The sequence below is a fragment of the Melospiza georgiana genome, chromosome 1, assembly GCF_028018845.1.
Source record: "Melospiza georgiana isolate bMelGeo1 chromosome 1, bMelGeo1.pri, whole genome shotgun sequence".
Taxonomy (NCBI): domain Eukaryota; kingdom Metazoa; phylum Chordata; class Aves; order Passeriformes; family Passerellidae; genus Melospiza; species Melospiza georgiana.
The window spans coordinates 93,653,419-93,673,187 of record NC_080430.1 but is presented as its reverse complement, the minus strand read 5'-3'; the positions used below and the strand labels follow the sequence as shown (position 1 = coordinate 93,673,187).

At 43.2% G+C, this 19,769-nt stretch overlaps 1 protein-coding gene across 2 annotated transcripts in view; it reads right to left on the bottom strand.

Annotated features, from left to right (window-relative positions):
* The window catches only part of TMEFF1 (transmembrane protein with EGF like and two follistatin like domains 1), a 115,596-nt gene extending 105,241 nt beyond the window's left edge, over positions 1-10,355 (bottom strand). The window contains exon 1 of one of the 2 annotated variants that reach the window (XM_058026486.1): positions 10,091-10,355. In XM_058026486.1, coding sequence (XP_057882469.1) covers positions 10,091-10,325 — 235 coding nt within the window. In that variant the 5' untranslated portion in view covers positions 10,326-10,355. The remainder of the gene's footprint in view (positions 1-10,090) is intronic. The other variant, XM_058026478.1, reaches the window with a different exon arrangement.
* Positions 10,356-19,769: the final 9,414 nt, after the last annotated feature.

Here is a 19,769-nt window from a genome sequence, read left to right as displayed (position 1 = left end):
GTACAGCTCTGGCTGCAAGCCGATGGAATATCATTGTTTCTACACCTCCAATCTGTACAGCTGTGTCAAGCTAAAATTTACAGGTTCTTACTCCTTACTCTGAACAAAGAGAAATGTGATTTTCACAAAGACCATGATCTGGGAGCTCCCGTTGATTTTAATCAGTGGTTAGCAATTCTGGAAAAATCCTTAGTAGTGGGTTTTGCCCTACTGCTTAGGAAGTCGGACCATCAGCTCCCTTCCCCTGTTTGTAGAAATCTTTTTAAATAAATTATTCATGGAGAAATACTAAGAAATACTAAGAAAATGAAATACAATTTGGATATTAGATTTGCCTGATCAACATGAGATTTTCGTTATGAGCTTTGTTAGCTGTTTATCAACCTACCAATCCTCACTCCTAAGGAAAAAAAAAAAAACAAACCAAATCAGAAAATGCCAAAATTGGAGAACAATATGGCACAAAGGTCTCTGATCTCATTGACTCTTTTCAGATATAAAAGCATTTACTCACAGAGGACACAACAGCAGATTCTGGTTGCTTTCCACAGTAGAAAAGAGACAGGTTACAACCTATTTCTTTCAGTTACCTGCAGTCACAGAAATGCATTGATCCCTTAGGGTGGAGAGGGGACCAAAAGAAGGATTTTCCATGGCAAGTGATCCCATACCAGCATGGCCAGACCCTGCTGCTGCCCTTCCTCCCCACAGAACAGCCTGTACCTCATGGCATTCCCCAAACAGCCTATCCTGCACATAATCCTTAGATTAAAAAAAAAAAATTAAAACCCAACAGAAACACCTTAAAAGTGGAAAATGAGCACAGAAGCCACCTTTTCTTAGTCTTTTCTAGAGACTCAATGCTTCACAAGGAAAATCAGAGAAAAGCCATGAAGGGCTTTTGGTGGTAAAACTATTCTGATTTCTTGTAGCCTGAGTAACTGAAAGAGGCATGGGACACATTTTCAAGACTTTTAAAGAAAGATGTAATTATGCCATAAAGCCAGTATTGGTATCTTATAATCTTTCATTAAGTAATTCTGAATGCACTGTGGGGTGACTTTAAATAGAACAGAAATATCTATTACCATAATACAGAATACTAGTAAGTAACTCCTGTGACAGAAAAAACCTATGTATTTGGGAAAGAACTGTGAAAACAGTGAAAAGCTTCACTTTTCCAAATTAACACTGATCTCCAGATTTTGATACTGAATTTTTGAGTCATTATGTTTCACTCAAATATAAGGGGCTTGGTATATAATACACCGCTTTAGATTACGTTTATCAAGTGTCTAACAAAGCAGGATGTTCATCTCTTTGTCTTCTGGATGAAGACTCTTTTATTATAGTGTAGTATCTTTTGTTTTAATGCTGCTCTGCAGTGGATTGCCAGCTCATTAATTTTTCTGCTATAACACCCAAATCCCTTTGCTGATCAGTGTGCTGAATGATTGATTCCCTGCTCCCAGACTAATTTTTTACATTGGACTGCATTTACCATCTGGTAGATAAATCACCCAAAACACTCAAATTCGGAGCCTGGTTCCAGTGATTCTCTTTGTTTGTTCAGTCAGCAGCATGAATATCACTTGCAAATGTGGAGATTGTGTTCTCTCACCTGGATAACTGTTCCATATTGCAGACACAGGTTTTAACAAAGAGCGGGGAAAAAAAAAAAAGGGAAAAAAAAAATATTTGTTCTTTGTGGTTTTTAGCCAAAATTTTTGTTTCATCCCTACCATAGCCACTTGCTTCTCACATGAAAAAGAGTCTTTCTTACAGCACAGAACCAGTTGTGCACATTACAAACACATTTAACCGTTTTCACAAAGACATCCTTTGTAGGTATAAACACCTGCACAAGTGAAGAAAAGGACATCCTTTGCAGTTAAAAGAGAGTAGAAATACAATGAAATAAATTGCCTTCCCAACCCCGTGTTTTATATGAGAAAACAATTCTATAACCTCAACAGGAGCCTGCCTGTTTTATTTTCACTTTTATAAGCTTGAAATGATACTTCCATAAAATTATACTTCCAATCAAGACAGCAAGAAAGAGCTCTGCCTCACAGAATTGTCTCTGCAAAATCCTGGGAGAGGTAAAGGATGAAGAAAAAACTCTGGGGGAGAGGTGGTGCTTCAGGAAAAGAACCATTCATCTGCCCACTGCACGTGGCAATGTCGCTCAGGGAGGGGACAGGACACCCCTTTCTTTAGTCTAAGGATCTTTTGCTGCTCTTTGCTGCTCAGGAAAACCCATTTGGCACAACACACTGACCTCTGTCTCTCCCAGAGGGATCAGGCAGAGGCAGCACACAATCAGAGTCAATACTAATTAGCAAAATGTAAACATTTCATTAGATCAATGCTACCCTGAATTTTTAAAGCAACAAACTGCTATCCAGCCACAATTTTTTATCAAATTTTCGATGGAAATACCTGTGGAAAGCTCTGTTTTAGTTTTCTATGCCAACCAGCTAAAGATTTTATAACTTGTTCTTGTGTTTTATGGACATCCTTAAGGAAGAAAACTTGAATTTTCAAAAGCATTCATTCATTTTGAATGCCTAGGCTATTCTGAACACTTTTGGCACATGCACAAACACCTTTAACTATCCCATCTCTCAAGCTTTTGTGTTGCTGTGGCTAAGAATCTTGTTCAGTTCAAAATTTCAGAGAAAATAGAACCACTTCTGCAAATGATGTTTATCCAAACACTCATTCTTTGTAGTCATATGTGAAGTGTCTGTGAATAGGAAAGAAAGCAAGTAAATCTCTTGTGAGGTACAACAAACTCCTCCATACACTTCAGGCTTAAGCAACAGGACACTTTGTCACCCACTGCTAAAATATGTGTGTTTACAGGAGGTTTTCTATAGCCACAGAGCAGCAGATGTGACAGCACGTTTTCATGGAGGGCTGTGTCCCTTCTCCCCTCACCACCTGCAGGGCTCTCATCGGTTAAAAACTGAGACTGGTTAAAGCACTTCCTAAAGCAGCATTTTTTGGTCAGCCACAGGTGAACCCTGACATGTGTCAGACTCCTGGAGCTGGGTAGGAACAGTGAGGGGTGAATCTGGGATAAAGCAGTTGGAGCCCCTAAAGGTGTGTGTTTTGTGTTCCCTCAAACACACTGTGGTGATGAAGGGCAGATTAACCAGAGTTTGCACAGTTCCAACTCTCTGGCTTGCCTGACTGCCCCCATTCACCCCATCTGCTTCCACATGGATCCCATGAGACTCGTGGCAGGCACAGGAGATGCCCCAGGGCCTTTCCTACAGGAACACGGCTGTTGCCTGCCAGCAAGCCAGGCAACTGGAATGAGGCTGCCCACAGCTTTGACAGCCAGGCAGAGCCAGATTTCAGGAGGTTTTGGCCTCCAGACAAGACCTGAGAAGAACCATTTCGTGTCCTGAACACCCTTTTGTCTGTTTGTGGACATTGTACCTGTTCTGCTCTTTGGCTGCTCTCTCTGTCTATGCATCTTACAAAAGTACAGAGAGTTTTGCTCCCATTTAAGAGACATAGGAGCACACTGAGGTCTCAGCCTGATGGGAAAAGGTGGAGAAAACCCAGCACATACCAAGACAAGTCAGATGACTTCAGAAAAACTACTGACAGTTTTGTCTTGTTCCAGATTTTCTTCCCTTTAATTTTTACATGTTTTCCTGCTAGTCTTAATTAGCCCTCTTTTTGAACTATGCATGAGGATCCTGCCAGCTTGAACATAGTTATATAATGTGGGTGTTTCAAGACTGTAACTGCAACTAAATTTATTTTTATAATACGAAATCAAAAGAGAGGTATTACAGGGGTTTAATTTTATTCCAAACCAGATCCTTTAAACGCTGTTTCTGTAACACATAATCTATTACCAGAAAAGTCCTGCCTTTTCAGTCCTTACAAATTGTCTACTGTAATGAGAATTTAAATTATCCTAAAATAAATCCAGATTTGCTAGTCAAACACTGCCTCCTCACAAACCACACTATGACACAAACCACACTACTGCCAGTGAGGCAGTTCTAGAGCAACGTAAAAGAACTTGAACACTGATATCAGTGTAACATTAAATTGCTCTCCTAAACGGAGAAATCCACATCAATAGATATGCAAATGCATGCAGAGCCTGATCTGTCTACCAGCTCCCAGCCAGCCAGGTCTGGGATGTAACCGGGTCAGTGAGAACTGAAGTCTTTCAGGTACTCCTGTAGGAAAGGCTTTCACTGGCATCTTGCTCCACAGAACACACAAGTGCCCTGGAAAGAGTCTTAAAGAGAAAAAAAGACCTGGATTTTTGTCTCCTTTAAAATAAACAAACAAATAGTAAAACATATGATCCATAAATCCTAGATACCTAATGGCTCAACTAATGGCACCACTAGATACTGTCCTAATAATACAAGATTAAATAATTCTGCTTTCACATCCCCCTGAAGCCATCTGTGAACTAAATTAGAACCAAAGATACATTGTAGCTGTTCATCAAGACAAATAAACAGATTTCAGGTTCTCCAGGAAACTTTAATTTCATCAGATCATAGTTTTGACTGCTGAGCTTACTCCTAATCAGATTTTTTCTGTAACTTCTTATCCTTTTGTAGGAGAAAAATATCATACAGAGAAGACCAAGAAATGGTTTCATAAAATTTATTATCAACTGATTTAGTGAAAAAAGCTCTTCCTTACACACTTAGGAGTTCCACAAAATACAGCTCCACTCCCCACACTCTCTCTTTTTCTTCCTCTATTTCTCTATGTTTCTAAATCGTTAGAATTTCAAGATGATCTAGGAATAAACTACAGCAATTAGAGGGGACTATTTAGTTTCCAGCATAGTATTTAATTATCATTTTCTTATAATCTAAAGCTCTTTTTGGGATAGAACATTTTTTTAGAGTACTTCTACAAAGAATATCCTTGGTCCTTGGTTCTGCTGAGCATTTAGAACTGAGTCAGTTTAGAAAAAGACAGACCTCCACCTCAGTGATACCAACACATCCCCTATCTCCACTCTTGTTCCACAGCACCTGTGAGCACTCAGTGAGGAGGATATGCAGGAGTGTTGAGCCAGAGGAACAGATCCTTTTTCCACATTCCTGATGCTCAGCATTCTTCCTTCCATAAATGTTACAGCTACTGTTATCCAGGGAACTATTGCCACTGTCTGCTTTGGGCACACTCCCCAAAGTCTGACCACAGCCTGGGAAAGGCACAAGGGCTTTCAGCTGATGGATCAATGGTGGAATGGAATGATCTCTTTCCAGGAAAAGGGTACAGACTTCTGTCAATATCAGTCGGATTCTCTGCTTTTGTACCTCTCTATCCAAAGTTCTTGGCCACAGCTTCTTTTTTTTCTAGTCCAAGTAAATATCAACTCTCCCCTTTATCCACTCTACTGTCAACTCCAGAAGAAAACTGACAAGATATAAGTATAAAATATTTATCCCTACATCAACAGGAAGAAAAAGATCAGACTTCTTGTTTTCCCCTTAATAGGAATTATCTGAGAGATCTTGGTACAGGAAGAATGTTTCCTTAGCATTATTTTCCACAACAGACACAGCTTCTTTATTCCTCTTTTCAAAAAACCAGTAAAGAAATTGGATTCAATCCAATCCCCTCAGTCAAGCCTCAATTGCTCCATCACACTACCAGTTCCCACTAGTGACAATGATGGAGTGACACCTGTTACAAGATGATTTTCTGCTATTCTGACACTTTCAATTCTACTTTAATTACCTTTTGGCTCTTTAATCAGCATAAGAATCTGTATTGCAAGGATATTTCATGTCTAGGCAATTACACTAAAGGGAAACAAATATATACATGCTACTGTCCGAGTTTTAATTTCTCTTTTTAATAATTGCTTTTACTTTTTACATGTAGTTGATTTATATTCATGCCTTATGGTAGTTTCTCAAAGTGACACGTAACCTGACTGAGTTTAGATCATTTACTTCAGAAGTTCAATTGGCACAAACACATATCACATTTTATCTGGCCTGACTGTTATAATTCATTTTCAGGAACATAACTCACAGTATCTCAGATAAAATAACCAATTATTCCTGTCTACCATTTCAGATCAAGTGGAACTATGCAGACACAAAACAACATGTAATTCTTAAAATACGATAATTTACCTGAACCTGTACCTCTCTTACATCCCTTGCTCTTAATGTTCTCACCAACATGGCTGCATATCTTTAGCACAAATTGGTTTTGCTCTGTGTAACTTAGAATGATATAGCAAACAAAACCCCTCATCCACTTAATTTGAGCAAAAAGCACAAAGGATATGTCTGTTCTAGCTGATAAGCACAGATGAAAGCCAGTCTTGAGGCCACATCTCATTCTGGTTCACAGAGCCCCCACTGAGCCCAGGCAGAAACCACGGCTGAGCTCCAGAGACCAGCAGTGCCTGAGGTTTATATCCTCCAAAATCCACGGCCACATCTGCCACGTGGACTGGGCCAAGGGAGCTACATGCTTGTGTTCACTCTCCCTTGTTACAGCAGGGACAGCCTGGATCCAGGCTCCAGACAACACAATAGTTTGGAGTGAGAAATAGTGCACATAAAACTCATTTTGGCCAACTCACTAATTATCATAAGACTTCACCTCAAGTGTAGACATACTAGATAGGAGTAGATTTAGACCTCATCTTCTCCTGAGGAAAAATAGCTACAACAGCACCATAATAGGTGTCCATCAATAGTAAACCTGGGGGATTCCTGCTACAGGATCTGGGGGACAGACATGAAGGCGTCCAAGAAAGTAATGGAAACAAATGCACCATATTCTCAATTAAACAGGATCTCATCTTGCTCATTCAATCCTCAATAATCTGTCTTGAAACAACTTTATTTTTACTCACTTCACTCAGAGAGATCTTAAAAAGAGCAGGGGCAGCACACAGTCTGTGAGACTCATAGGTGGGGCATGGAATCAACCCTAGCAAGTCAATTTTATCACACGAAGGAGCAGCACACTGAAAGGCTCACAACACAAGCATCTCCCTGTTAATTAAAATCCCAGGTGCACACACCCACACCGTGCACTGAGCAGTGTCTCTCTCTATGTACCTTCCACTCACATCTGCAGCGTTTGGCCAGCTATGATCCAGCTGCAACCCCTGTGGCTCCACAGGTGACTGGAGCACAGAGACTCAGCCAGGCTAACACTGAAACTGGCGATGTCCACACACAGTTTGTGTCTCCAGAGAGCACCATTGCATTAGGAGCTCAGGAAGGAACTACACCTTGTGCTTACCTTCACACATGGGATGCCCAATAACCCCCTGTAGTTCACAGCCCCTCACTAAGGACACAGCTACCCCAGAGCCCGAGCCCAGCATCACACCACCAGCATTTGGACAGGCAGGAAGTATTGGGAATGTTAGGGAAGAAGACTACAGGTAGCACTGGGAATAATATAACATCTCCAAAACACCAGCCTAGTACTGTCTTCTCCAGAAAGAAATACCTATTTTGTTTATACCCCATTCAGGGTAAAACAGGGATATTTTATTTCATTAGCTTAGGAAAGTATGGATTGACAGATGAGCAAACACACACAAGTCCACATTGTCAATTAACTCCAGATACGTCTTAATTCTCTGTTTCCTGCTCTAATCACTTTATCAAATGTTCTTCCTTTGGCCAGGGATGATGCAATTATATCATAATTTAACAAAAGGCCAAGCTGCAATGCATGTGCCAAAGGAGCAGAATCAAGGCTGAAAAAGCCATCTTAATGTTCATGTTGTGTCCCTGTGTCCTCCACCTTGTAATGTTCTTTTGTTACAGCAAACTCTTTCTTAAGCAGCATATTCTGTAGCAATAAAGGAGAGGGCTTCAGCATTTCTGAAAAGAAATAACAAATAAATAAAGCTATGCAGTCTAACAATGATAAAATGTTACCAGCCCAGGAACGTCTCAAGAAGTGCAAAAAACCTGTTAGGGCAGCAGGTCAAACTGATGCACATATTAAACTTGCAAAACAGCAGAAGAAAGGAGAAGCATTTCACTTCTTTGCATATGGAAAGCAATTTAGAGAGTCCAGTCATATGGAGAAGTAGTAGTAGCATTCTCAAGTTTAACCTTCAGTATAAACAGCAAAGTACATCGTAGCAGTCCACTGAGAAGGGGGCTAATGCCAACAGCCGGTCCCACGTGTAAATACAGGAAACTCATCTTTTTCAGGGAGTAGCTCCTTCAGTAAAAGTTAATGAAGCTATGCAAAGGTAAGCGAGGGGAAAATCTGACCCAGATACAGTGTGTTGATGTTAGTTCTTTCAAAACAAAGTTGAGTACTGAAACCCTGCCATTTTGCATGAAACAGTTAACACACAGCAGAATCTGACTACTGCATTTAAAACAAAATTTTCCTTCCATATTTTTGGAGTTACCCTGAAAAGAGTGCCTGCCACAAATATGTATATAGCACATACATTTGCTTGTGCCTATTTTTAGTAGAACCAAATCATGCTGAATGCCTTCAATATAGCACACAGTTTTCTAATTCCAGGCTGGAAAGCCCTCTTTCTGTGGTTGTTTCTAAATAATGATATCTCCGTGTTCCACATCATCTTGGAAACTTCCTCATACATTTCAGCAGCCTTCCATATTTAATCTCACTGATTTATGCTCATGCCATGGTCTAATGACCCATATGTCTCTGATGGGTAAGCCGCTAACGCCAGTGACACATTAACCTATTAACCTCTCTTTAAAAATAACCATCATATTCCTACAAACAGAACGAAAAGTCAGCCGGCAGCAGCAAAATAGCAGCATTGTGGTACTGTCACACAGTAACACAGTGTACATCTAAACTGGGTAAAATGAAGAGGAGCATTTCAAGAATGTGTAGCAGATTTATTGTATTGCAAGACCGTTTTGCCACAGTTTGCTGGTCTGCGAATTTGATAGCCTGCTTTAGCAGCATTATCCGTATTGTAAAATGTAATTGGCAGGAAGATCGCTCTTCCGTGCACTCATTTCTTGAAATCTCTGGTACAGTTTGGGGACCTTATCCTGGAAGGCACCGAGAGTTCCTCCCAACGTGTAAATTGCCTTCCGATCCCGCTGAAGACAATGGGAGCGGGGGCGCTCCGCGCACAGGGCGAGAAACCTTCATCACCTTGGAGAAGGCACTTTGTACAGCTCTCGCTGGCGATTCGTGCAGTGAAATAAACCTATCATTTCAAAAGGCAGGAGGAGGCTCCACAGCCATTTTTCAGAGAAAAAAAAATAAATTCCTTTTTCTAAATAGTAGTTTTAAAAGACAAACAAATCTTTCTTAAAATCTGTAAACTTTATATTGTATGTATTTACTTTATTCTACTTCAAAACCATCTTATCCCTCAAGATCTAAGAAAACGTGCTGCTGTCATGACAAACCACACTGCAACCTTACAATACCAGCACATAATTATGTATATTATGTATGTCATGCAACCAAAGCAGGAACAAAACCAAGAAAGCTCATTCTGAGCACATCGCGGGGTATTTTCCTGCCTACACCTCACCCAGAGTGAATCTCTACGACAGCCGGCAGACGGACGGGCGGAGATGCTACCCCGCGGCTGGGCTGCTCACAGCGAGAGTGAGCCCCGAGAAAGAGCCCGTGTGAGCCATCGGGGCTGCTCTCCCGGCTGCCACCCGGCCGGCACCCGCTGCTAGCGGCAGGACGGGCCCGGGGCAGCGGCAGGGCAGGGCGGAGGAGGGGCGGGATGGGGCACCCGGGGCGGCCGGCGCGCACCTGCCGGCACCGCGGCGGGGGACACGGCAGCGGGGAGCAACAAAAGCCGGGAGGCGGCGGCAAAGCCCTTCCCTTGGCCGGGAGACCTCGGAGCGGGGCTCCCCGCAGAGGGGCATCTCCCGGCCGGCCGGGCAGCCGGCTCGCCGCACCCGGGGCCGGGGCGGGCGCCGCTCCTTTGTTTTCCGCCGCCCGCAGCGGCACGGCGGGCCGGGCCGGGCCGGGCCGGGCGGAGCAGAGGGGCCGCGCTCAGCCCTCCCTCCACGTGCACGCGTGGGCTGCCCGCAGGGGTGGGCGCGGGCGGGAGCCGGCGGGGCATTACCTGAGCAGTTGATGCCTTTCCCCTTGCCGCCGCCCTGGCACTCGGAGCCGGGCAGGGGATGGGAGGCGCGGCCAGCGGGCAGCGCGGAGAGGGCGAGCACCAGGAGGGCCGAGGTGTAGCAGAGCGCCAGCGGGGGTCCCGCCCGCAGCAGCGGCCGGGCGGCGGCCGGGCTCTCTCCCAGCATGGCGAGGGGCGGCCGAGGAGCAGCGGGATGGCGGCGGCAGGCCCGCAGCATCAACCGGAGCCCGCGGCGCCGCCCGGGCGGGACCCTCCTTTCTCCGCCGCGCCGGAGCGCACCTTCAGCATCCCCGCCGCAGCGGCCGCACGGACCCGCTGCTGCTGCCGCTGCTGCTGCTGCTGCTGCCGCCGGGGCGCGGGCAGGGCTGTCCCCGCCGCGGCCGCGCTCCGTCCGCGCCCGTCCGCCCCGCGGAGCCGCCGCCTCGCCCCGGCCGCGCTCCTTTGTGCGCGGCGCCCGGCAGCGCCGCCGCTCCGCCTGCAACAAAGGGAGCGGAGCCGAGAGGCTGCTGCCGCCGCCGCCGCCGCCGCGGAGGGGGAGGAGGAGGAGGGAGAGAGAGAGCGAGAGATGGGGGAGGAAGCACACGTGATAGCAGCCCCCTCCCCCGGGACCGGAGGGGAGGTGAGGGGCTTCTCCTCGCTCGGCGGGCAGGGCGAGCGGCGGCGGCAGCGCCCCCCTCACGGCGGGGCCGCCCCCAGGGAGCGGTGCGGGTCCCGGGCGGACACAGGCGACAGGCGGGCACAGCACCGGCGGTGAACGGGGCAGAGAGGGTCCCCAGGGGCGTCGAGGAGGGAGGACCGCTGGCACAGCGCTTGTCACTGTCCGGGGTGATGTTTTATTATTCACTAATAAGCCGGCGTGAGTGGGGTTGGGAAAGAAAGCAAAGAGATCGACTCTTCTATTAATTGTAAGGGTTGTGTTTAATTTTTGCTGAACGAAAGCCTGGCATGAATAGCGGGAACGTTTGCACCAGTCCAAGCCAATTAATGTATTTACGGTGAAGGCAGTGAGTTTTTAACAGAGTGCTTTTACTATCTAGGGTTTTCCAGTCCCTTACGTTGAGACACTTCAGAGGTCAGAAGCACTGCACAGGTAGAAGGTACCAGGCACATATCTTGAGTACAGATGCTCAGCATGTAGCTGTGTGGCTGAAAGCTTTGTGTAAATTGACAGCACAGTGACTGTCTTCGTATAGTGAAAACACAAGACAATGCTTCACATTCAACGAGATTTTTCCCTATCTCAGTTGGCACGTTTCATGCAAGTTTTTTTTAATCCACTGTGCAAACCATTTGTTTTTCAGGAATAAAACCTGCCTTTTTCCTTGATCTCTCCGCTGCTACACACCACTGACGGGCTGTAAAGTGTAGAGCTTGTGTGAGGAGATCTGGCTTGCACTCAGGTATAGCTCTTGTGTGAGGAGACCTTTGAGCAGTTTGTTAACCAGAGCAGTCAAGAGCAAGGCTGTAAATCCAGGAGTAAGCTTTGGTAGGCACAGTGGTCAGACATACAAAGTCAGATTGTTGTCTGTTTAAATACATTGAAGCATTGAAGACCAAGTCCTGTATTACTAAGAGAGCAATTTCCTTTTGGCAGAGGGGGTGCAGCACTGGCTGCCTCTGCCAAGAAAATGTTCTTCTGTAATTACTTAGTGATGCTAGATGCAAGAAGAGCTCTGCTCCTCAGTAAGGTGGGGTGCATTAACTGGAATGGAACTGGTGCTGATGAAACTGGGCTGCTGAGGTACACGGGCCAGGGTGTTCAAAGCTCTCTGGGTTTGCATGCTGCTGTCTAAGAAGATGAACCTTTGGGATCTTTGGGTCATGGGACTGGCAGAGATGTTTTGAAGGTAGCATTTTGCTGCTGTAGGAGCAAATGCTCTGTGTACCTCCTTCCCTGAAACACATCTACATCCACTATACACTAAATATGCTGTTTTACTGTACCTCTTGCTGAAGGACTGGACCAGAGCAGCCCTCATCTCAAACACATTCAAGACCAGTTCATACCCATTTGTTCTTGTGACATCCAGTGTTCCAGTTAGTCATTTCTCTTTCCTTTGAATTTGAATCTCTAGTACATTTATAGGCACTATTTGCAGGTCTAACCTATCAGTACATTTTATTGCTCTCCGCCTGTAAGTCAGAGCCTCTGTAGCTCAGATTTTACTGCACTAGATAAGTTTGGATTCAGCTTTCTTCAGCATAGCTGCAGTTTGTAACAGCTTTTCACAAACTATTGCCAGTCTCTGCCATTGAGGTAATCTCTCCTGATTTCTTCTAAAATTGTCCTTCCTAATACAGCCAATCTGCTTTTTATATGACCAAATCTCACTGATGTTTCAGGTCATGCTGTGAGTGACAAATAGAGGCTACTCGTCGTATTTGTCATTTACAGTCCATAATAATAATAATAATAATGCTCTTTATAAATGTCTAAGTGCATTTTCCATTGTTGTATTTCATCCCATTTCTTTTTTCCCAGTCCTCAAGATTATGTAGTCATCTTTTCAGTATATTCTGAACCTCCTTTCTATTAACAGTCTTACACAGTTCTTTATGTCCACTTCCACATCTACAACAATGAAAAAACACACAATTGCAACCTATAGGTCTCAGAAAAAATTTTACCAGTAACAGTACTTCTCCCAGGTCAAACATCCCCCTTCCAGGGCAGTGGGTACTCTGCTGTAGGGAGTTCTCAAATTAAAGTACAACTTTGTTTCAGTTCGCCATGTCTTTCAGTTTAGACAGGCAAAAACTATATGCTGGGTTTATAGCGTGGTTTGGTATGAAACTATCTAGTTCCATCTAGTTCTAGTAAGTTCCATCTAGTTCTGGCTCTTGTAAGTCCTATCTAGTTGCCACCCTTCTGCCATGGGCAGGGACACCTTCCACTACACCTGTTGGCTCAAAGCCCCATCCCTCTTGGCCTTGAACACTTCCAGGGATGGGACATCCACATGCTCTTCCAGTTTAAAGTTGCTGCCCCTTGTCCTATCCATACAGACCCTTGTAATAAGACGCTCTCCAGCTTTCTTGTAGGCCCCCTTCAGATGCTGGAATGCTGCTGTAAGCTCTTCCTGGAGCCTTCTCTTCTTCAGGCTGAACTATTCTGACTGTCTCAGCCTGTCATCATAGAAGAGATGCTGCAACCCTCTGATCATCTCTGTGTCTCTTTTCTGTACTTGCTCCAACAAGTCCACATTCTTCTTATCTTGGAGGCCCCAGAGCTGGCCACAGTATTCCAGATGGGTTCTCATGGGAATGGAGTAGTAAAGGAGCATCACCTCCCTTGATCTGCTGGCCATGCTGATTTTGATGCAGCCCAGAACATGTTTGGCTTTCTGGACTGCAAGTGCACATTGCTGGCTCAGGTTGAGCTTCTCATCAACCAACACCTCCAAATCCTTCTCCCCGGGGCTGTTCTCCATCCATTCTCTCCCTGAATTTGTGCTGAGATTGCCCCAGTCCAGGAGCTTTGCCTCATTGAGCTTCATGAGTCTCACACAGGTGCACCTCTCAAGCCTGTCCAGGTCCCTCTGATGGCATCCCTTGCCCCCAGTGTGTCAATCACACAACACAGCTTGGTGACATTGCCAGACTTGCTGAGGGTGCCCTCAACCCCCCTGTCCTTGTCACCAACAAAGATATTAAACAGCACCAGTCCCAATACCAACCCTGAAAGCATCACTCTTCACTGGACTCCAATTGGACATTGAGCCATTGCCTGCAACCCTTTGAATGTGACAACCCAGCCAAATTCTTATCCACTGAGTGCTCCATCCATCAAAATATGTCTCTCCAATGTACTGACAAGGATGGTGTGCAGGACAGTGTCAAATGCTTTGCACTGATGGACTGTGTCAGCTGCTATTCCCTTATCCACCAGTGCTGTAACTCCATTGTGGAAGGACACCAAATTTGTCAGGCATGATTTGCCCTTAGTGTGAAATCTTTTAACAAGGCCAGATAGATTGTAAGTAAACCTTATGGGGTTTGGTTTTGGCTTTTTGTTGTTGTTGTTATTTTTTGACTCCTGGGATAAATGACATGCCATTTTTTATCTAGAAAGCCACATCTGAGCAGTTCTGTCTGTCTGGAAGCATCTCTAGCTAGTTTAAAGTGAGTGATACAGTCATGCTTGATTGGCAAATTCACACTATGCCAGCTGGGTCTTCATTTCTACTCTGTTCTCTGATATATGTATTTAAAAAAAAAAAAAAAAAAAGAAAAAAAAAAAAAAAAGAACAACCTAAACACTTTCCTGCCAGCTTTAAAAGCAAAAGCATTCAGAAAGAATTTGAGCAAGCTGCTTCTGGGGTGCAAATTGTTGCAGATGGAGGGAAAGCCACACAAAGCCACACCAACAAAATGACAGATCTTGTGTGTCTTTGGGATCACACTAAACTCTGCCACATTTGGTAACTTCCATCTTTGGCAAGTAAATGTAACTTTAATGCAATTATCCATCAATTTCACTTTTGCTCACCTCCAACTTCTCTTCTGTGAAAGTAGGAAGCTATACAGATTGTTGAAAATTGTCATCTTTGGTGAACTCTTGAATACCACCAGCAGTTTTTAAGTCCCCTGCTGATGCACACACAATTTCTGCCCTCCTCCCCCCTGATTTTTCTCCAGTAGTTGTAGAAATGAAGATGTACAACCAAAGGGAGAGAGGGAATATGAAGGAACAGAGAGAAGCTGCCAGAACAGCGAGAGTGATTTCATTTGCCAGAGATCTGGATACAATACAGATACACTTAATTGTGAAAGCTCTGGTTTATTTTGTCTCGGAGAACAGAGATCTATAATTTAGTGAAACCATCAAAGCGTTGTTTGGAGCCCCCTGCGGCCTTGTGCATCAGACACACAAGGAATCCTGCTCTTGCCAGGTATTTTGACAGAGAACTGTACTTATTAGTCTTAGCTTTCCTGCTCACCCCCCAATAAAGCTCTTCCCAACTCCTGTACTTGTAAAGAAAAAATCAAAAATATTAAGAGTGTGAATTTGAACAGTGTTCACAGACTCAAGGAAACACAAAAACGTTGAGGTTGGAAGTGACTTCTAAAGGTCATCTTGTCCAACTCACGGTGTTCAAGCAGGGCCAACCTGGGCCAATTGCTCAGAGATGTGTCTAAATGGATTTTTAATATTTCCAAGGATGGACACTCCAAAATCTCCCTAGGCAACCTGTGCCAGTGCTGGGTCACCCTCACAGTGAAAATGTGTTTCCTGATGTTCAGAGAGAACCTCCTGTATTTCACTTTGTGACCATTGTCCTTGATTTTAAATCAAATATGTTGTCTAATGAAATCTAGAATCAGCCTCAAAAAAACCTCAGGAGTTCTCTCATACAAAGTATTTCACTTTTGTTACTTGATCAAAAGTACTCAGTTTATCCAATAGTTGAACTTATTTATCTGTCTCTATCAGGGGCTTTGTGCCCAAAATCTCAAATGACACTTACCTAAATCTGCCATCTTCAGTATTTGCAAGTTGCATAATACAAATAATTATCTTCAGTATATAGTCCCCCTGTAGTCTGATAAAATAAAATTAGTGCAAAACCAGGAAAGAACCAGGTGGCACTGGCTGTGTCATTTAGGTTCATACATTGCTTATTATCTATTAAACTTTGTATTTAATTAAATTTTCAACACCACAGAATTTATTCTGTGTTACTCCTGAGGTCTTCGGCAGTCAGATGCATGGCCCAGGATTTGCAATGATGTCAGATTTGGGAGTCTATCCAGCAGAGCCTGCACAGGTGGTTCTTGCCACACTTTCCATGCAAACATAACTGTGGAGAGGTTTTCTTATCTGGAAGGCTCTCAGCTGAGCAGATGGAGTGTTTAGCATACTACTCTTTTGCTCCTTTCCATCCAGAACTAAGTATGTGGCACCAGCCTCAGATCAATACTTGCCCTCTGTCACAGTTTCACATGTCCAAATTTTGGTCTAGGAGCTTGATCAAGTGATTCAAGTATCCAACCTCGCTCAAAGCTGGGGAGAAAAAAAGCCAGTTTAGGCCAAACTGAATTTGCTGTCACAGTAATGAGGACAGAGTGAGGGGAGGCCACAAGCTCAGTAAAGCTGGGCTTGATGCTGCTGCTCCTGAGAGCTGGGAGAGAAGGCTGATTGCTGCTTGTGCCCTTCCCTGCCCGTGTGACTCCATCAAGGCTCTGGGCAAGCACACAGGCAGTGGATTTTACTGCCTCCCCACAGCACCCTGATGCTCTGTCCAGCTGTGTCCTTCTTCAGTCCATAAATCTGCCTCAATATCTCACCAATTTTTGAAGCAGCAACTTGCTCAGGCTGGTTATTATTGGGAAGCTGAGAACTCTTTCCCTTGTACTATGCCACTCTATTTCACATTTTCTATCCCACTCCTATAGTTTTTCTCTATTTCCCTTATTTTATTTTAATCTTTAATTTTTCAGGTGTTTCCCTAGATTTTATGCTTTTCCCTTTTCCATTCACCATGGTGTCAGATCTGTTTCTCTTCTTGCAGTAGTTTTGCCTCTTCTTTCCCAGAATATCTTTATTCAGTCAAAAGGCATTACTAAAAGCCCATTTGGGTCAATAAGATGATTTTTAAGAACCAAGCTGAATATATATTTCTTCTCATTGAATTTCCTGTCACAATGTCCCCATGAGTCAAGAAATATTACTGAGCCCACTTTGCTGCTGGAAAAATCAGGACACTGAGAGATTTCTTTTTCTAGCACCAACCACGGGACACAAAGGATTCTGTAGCCATTGCAAAACAAAATCCTTACTTTTCAAAACCCAGTTGCAAACACATGCTTCTCCAGAACACTTTGTTTCCTTCCAAATCTAACACCTTCTGTTGACATCTATTCAGAGTGGTGGCAGGAACAGTAGGGGAGGCTTCAAACCATTCTCAGGACCGGCACAAATTTTTTTGCCCATATCACTTGTTCTCAGCCACCTATTCCAAACAATTTTTCTTCTTGTTTGGTTTATATAAATAAAGTATGACCTGTTACTTAGCACCTTTACATCTTTTAATCTTTCCTAATGAATCAATTTTTTAGTGCATTAATCAGTTTGTTACCCTTTTCTCAGTTTCTTCTGATCTGTTGACATCTCTCTTCTTCAAATACTTCCAGACTAACTGCTGATCAGTAAAAGTGATTTCCAGATGCTGATAAATGCTTTTGTCACTTATTGATCAGGCTGTTTTGGTTCTTTGTTAGTGAATTGTGTTTAAACTGGGGCTAATTCCCAGCACAGTAACCTGTATGTGCCTGGGTGCACCAGGAAAGTCACGCCTGACTCAGTTCTGCAGATTTTCCATACTGTGTTCATAAAATCATGACAATTTTTCAATCCTGCTTTTAGCTTTTTGCATCCTCAAAGGCAAAATATAAAATATTTCATTGAGCTTGATCTCCATTGCCCCAACATCTCTCTGTATTCTGCATCAGATGGGTATTCAGTTTGCTTTAAATTTAATCTTCAGTTAATGAGTACTAGGGCTCTTGTCAATTATGCCCCTTGCTTTGAGAATACCCTTCACATTGTTATCTGCAATTCTTAATCAAAATGCAAAAGCAGATTAAAGAATGACATGTTTTATGCTGTGTTTAATTGTCCCCAATGACTGGTTTTAGTAGTACATTATATGGTAAAATATTCTCAAACATTTTTGTCAAGGGCTTCTGTAGTGTCAGTTTTATTCTGTTTTAATTTTTGCTGCAGAAGCACACAAGTGGATGCACATACAGTTTGTCATCCCACTGAAGTCATCTAGAAAGGGACTATTACTTCCCTGTGCTTGTGACAGTGTGTAATTCAGAATTACATAAGCTTGTCTTTATTGTTATATTTCACTGCTTTTCTCAGTTTAATTTTCTCCAGCCTTCTGCTGTTCTCATATTCTGGTTTTGCATAACTTTTCAAAGTTTATTAACCATTTTCATCATGCTGTACATTGATTTCTATCATTATACAGTTAGCCTTCTCAAGCATAGCTATATACAGTTATGAACAGCTATATTTCTCACCCTTGCATCATTACGAAATAGTCCAAACTTAATTTTCTTAGTTATTTTAATGTTTACACAACACAGACAGATTGCATTGTTCTTGATCCACGTTATATATAATGCTTACAAGCCCAAAAGCAATTACATTATCATTATGTTAATATGTAGCAATATACTTAGAAAAGCAAAATTGTCAAGAAGGAGAGAGAGGAACTGTATATTTTTTTAACATAAACAGTGATCATAGCATATAAAAGAAGAATTAGACAAGGTGCCAGATCTAACCTAATGCACATTAAGGTTAGTGAGATACTATGGTCTAGAATAATGACCTGCTTAAATTATGATATATTCTTCTCTTGTTTCTCCATAAAAATTGAGAAAGAACTTCTGAAACTCATGGAAGCTCAATATGTGTCCATTAACATAGTAATATGCTTTTTCCAATGGAGCACATTGCTAAGTATTTGCAAGCCGTGACTTATAAATGGGAGGTTTATTGGATTTCCACAACCTTGTGAAATCTCCTTTGGTGGATAATAAAGCCAAATGAATACATTTCCAGAGGAACTTGTCTAATATGATTACATTTGTGCCCAGAAATATGAGACTATTAGGGATTTAGATTGTCCGGAGCATCAGCTCTCTTGTACCATGTGCTTCTGTCTGTCTGATGGAAGTTTTCCAGGTAAGAACAAGACCTATTGGGTGAGCTGTCACTCTGTGTGACAAGTGACAGCTGATGCACCTTGAATAGGATGTACTTGGAAATATGGCATTTTTGGTTTCTGCATAATAATGTTTTTGTTGTGAATTAGGATGATTTCACAATGGCTTGCATTCTTTTTTTTTTTTTTTTGAAGGTAACTGCACAAAGCATTTCCATCACTTATACAACTGTAATAAAGGTCTGAATCCAGCTTCAAGCTTTTTGACAGTGATTTAATAAGTAATCTCTTTATATGAATAGTGAAATTTCTACCTGAAAAGATAGGAGATGAATAGAAATGTTTGCAGATAGAGCAGATCTCTTGACTCACTGTAATGACACAATTTGTTTGTAGACATCAGTATCTCCTGTCTCAGCTTCCACTCAAGAAATGTTGTGTCTCTTTCCCTAGATGGACATATTGAAATGAACATTAACTTGTTTGAAGACCACCTGCCTCTGGCAGATAAAAAGTAATTGTTTAAAGACTGAGCTGCTTCTGTGGCATACTCCCACCACAGCTTTGCTGGGTTGCAGTGTTGGGGGTCTGCTCTCCAGACTTCCCAGGCTATCAGCAGATTGTAGGCCTTTCCCTCTTTGGGCTGTTCTGCCTCCTGGCATGGGCACAGATGACTCTGCTGTAGGGATGAGACATCATTGTGAAGTTACCTAAATACCTGGAGTCCCTGCTGTCTCCTAACATATCTCAGTTTCTCAGCTGGAGTGTGGAGGGCAGCCACCTTTTCCTTTTCAGAGGCACATGGCTGGTGGCTGTATGGCATCCCACAGACAGCACTGCATATGCTCTTGGAACAGCATTGCTCTGTGTTTAATGGTTGGGGTTGTTTAGAAGAAAATATGGACAGCATAAGGTTGCAGATTCAGCAGGTATTGCAGTACAGTCTCAATTATACACAGTTTTTAAATGTGGAATTTTGT